The sequence below is a fragment of the Musca autumnalis genome, unplaced genomic scaffold (genome assembly GCF_047663935.1).
Source record: "Musca autumnalis isolate F117 unplaced genomic scaffold, ASM4766393v1 scaffold_5, whole genome shotgun sequence".
In the NCBI taxonomy this organism is placed as follows: Eukaryota; Metazoa; Arthropoda; class Insecta; order Diptera; family Muscidae; genus Musca; species Musca autumnalis.
In genome coordinates, this window is record NW_027412088.1 from 103,307,022 (window position 1) to 103,308,847 (window position 1,826).

Genomic DNA, 1,826 nt, shown 5'->3' on the forward strand with positions numbered 1-1,826 from the left:
CGTTTACTTGTTTATGGGCACCTCTTGGATTTTGCTGAAATTTTTGCCATAGGTATTCCTTGCGATCCTGATCACAACAATATATAGTTTTCCTGGGGGAAGTCCATACTGCGCTAGATATGGGTCTTTACTTTTTTACTCAGCACTATTAAATTATCTATGCAATATGGGTATCATTTTAAAGCTCAGGAAGAGTAATTTCTAATGGCGTTGTTAATTTGCAAAAGTGGGCTACGCGAACAAAACTTTCTTCAAAATTGTAAGTTTTTTAAGTAGCCGGCCGTGGATTTAAGACTTTCTCTTATGTACAGGTGCAAAGTGGGCTGCGAACAAAAGTACTCTCCATAAGCTTTAAAACGATACCCATATTGCATATGTAAGATGTCAAGACCCATATCGCGAGACTTAAGCCATATTATTCAATCACATTTTGATATGGTGCCCATAAAACAGTTACGCTCATTTTTGGTATTTTTAAGATTCAACCACATAATTCAATGGAATTTTATTGAAATCTGGTTTCATTATAATTTATGCTGCAGGGAATGAAAAGTTCGGCCCGGCCGAACATAACACTTTTTATACTTGTTCCGATTCTATTTGTCATACATTTTATATATACACCAAACAAATAAAGATATTTCAAAAACAAATTTCACAATTGAAAAAATAAGAATATAATATTTGGGGCTTTTGTTTGATTTTAAATTGCAACAACCAATGAAAGTAAGTTTGATTTAAATGAAACAAATAAATCATAATATTCAACAATGGCATTCTAAAAATCAGGTTCCTATTTTACTCTCCTTCGCTCACACTAGATGCCTGATTCCAAACGAATAGTATAAAAACAAGCTAGTGAAATGTTGGTGCAGTAGTTGCGTTTCGTTAACGCCTCTTAAGATATCATCGTTGATAAATTTTGGAAGCATACAAAATGAAATTATTCATTGCTCTTCTGGTATTGGCAGCAATTGTTTGCTGTGCATTTGGCCAGTATCAAAATGTTGAGGCAGCCGAAACATTAGCCAGTGTCGATGGTAATCTTGCTGTAGATGGAGATTCTGGATTAACACGTAAAGTACGTGGTTATGGTGGATTTGGTGGTGGTTTTGGTGGTGGATTTGGTGGTGGATATGGTGGTGGTTATCGTGGTGGATACTATCCAGGTCGCTACTATCCTGGTGTTGGTGGTTATAACCCCGGATTTAGTAGTTTTTATCCCGGTGGTGGTTTTGGTGGTTTCGGCGGTAGCAGTTTTGCAACAGCATCTGCATCTTCATCTGCTGGCGCATTTGCTGGCTAAAATTATTATAGAAAAAAGTGGAATTAAAAAAATAAATTTTGAAATAATTCAATAAAAAAAAATTAACAAGTATTTGTTGATTGTGTGAATACGGACGGAATTGAGCCTGAGCTGAAGTAGTTTTACCAAAATTCACTAGGATTGAGATATTTGGATGGGGATAGACCTTCAATTGTTGGCTATAGTAACGACTTCGACTAAAGCACTAATATTTGTATATAACTGGAAACAAAATATTATATGGAGAAGTTTAAAAAAATCCAGTATGCATTTGCGATAGGATTCGACCTTAACTCATGTCTTTGTCTGGTATTACACTTGATATGTATACATAACATGAACATGTCTGATACTATAAGAACCAGAAAATCCTGCGCTTACCACCATTCTTAACGATTTTCGCTTCAGAGCAGTTTAAGGGCTGTCTTTTATTGGCTGATTTTAAAGTACAGGTAGAATAGAATATGTTGTCGATCGGACAAAAATTAGGTGAGATATGAGCGTCAAGGTAATGTCACAT

At 35.5% G+C, this 1,826-nt stretch overlaps 1 protein-coding gene across 1 annotated transcript; it reads left to right on the plus strand.

Moving 5' to 3' along the window:
• The first annotated feature begins 697 nt into the window (after positions 1 to 697).
• LOC141386713 (uncharacterized) lies at positions 698 to 1,306 on the plus strand. Its single transcript, XM_073955633.1, has one exon. The coding sequence runs from the start codon at positions 938 to 940 to the stop codon at positions 1,304 to 1,306; it is 369 nt and encodes a 122-aa protein (XP_073811734.1). The 5' UTR covers positions 698 to 937.
• The last annotated feature ends 520 nt before the right edge of the window (positions 1,307 to 1,826 follow it).

What these genes read in the sequence shown, in the direction of transcription:
- LOC141386713 (XM_073955633.1), top strand. Translation starts at nt 938, where the DNA reads ATGAAATTATTCATTGCTCTTCTGGTATTGGCAGCAATTGTTTGCTGT.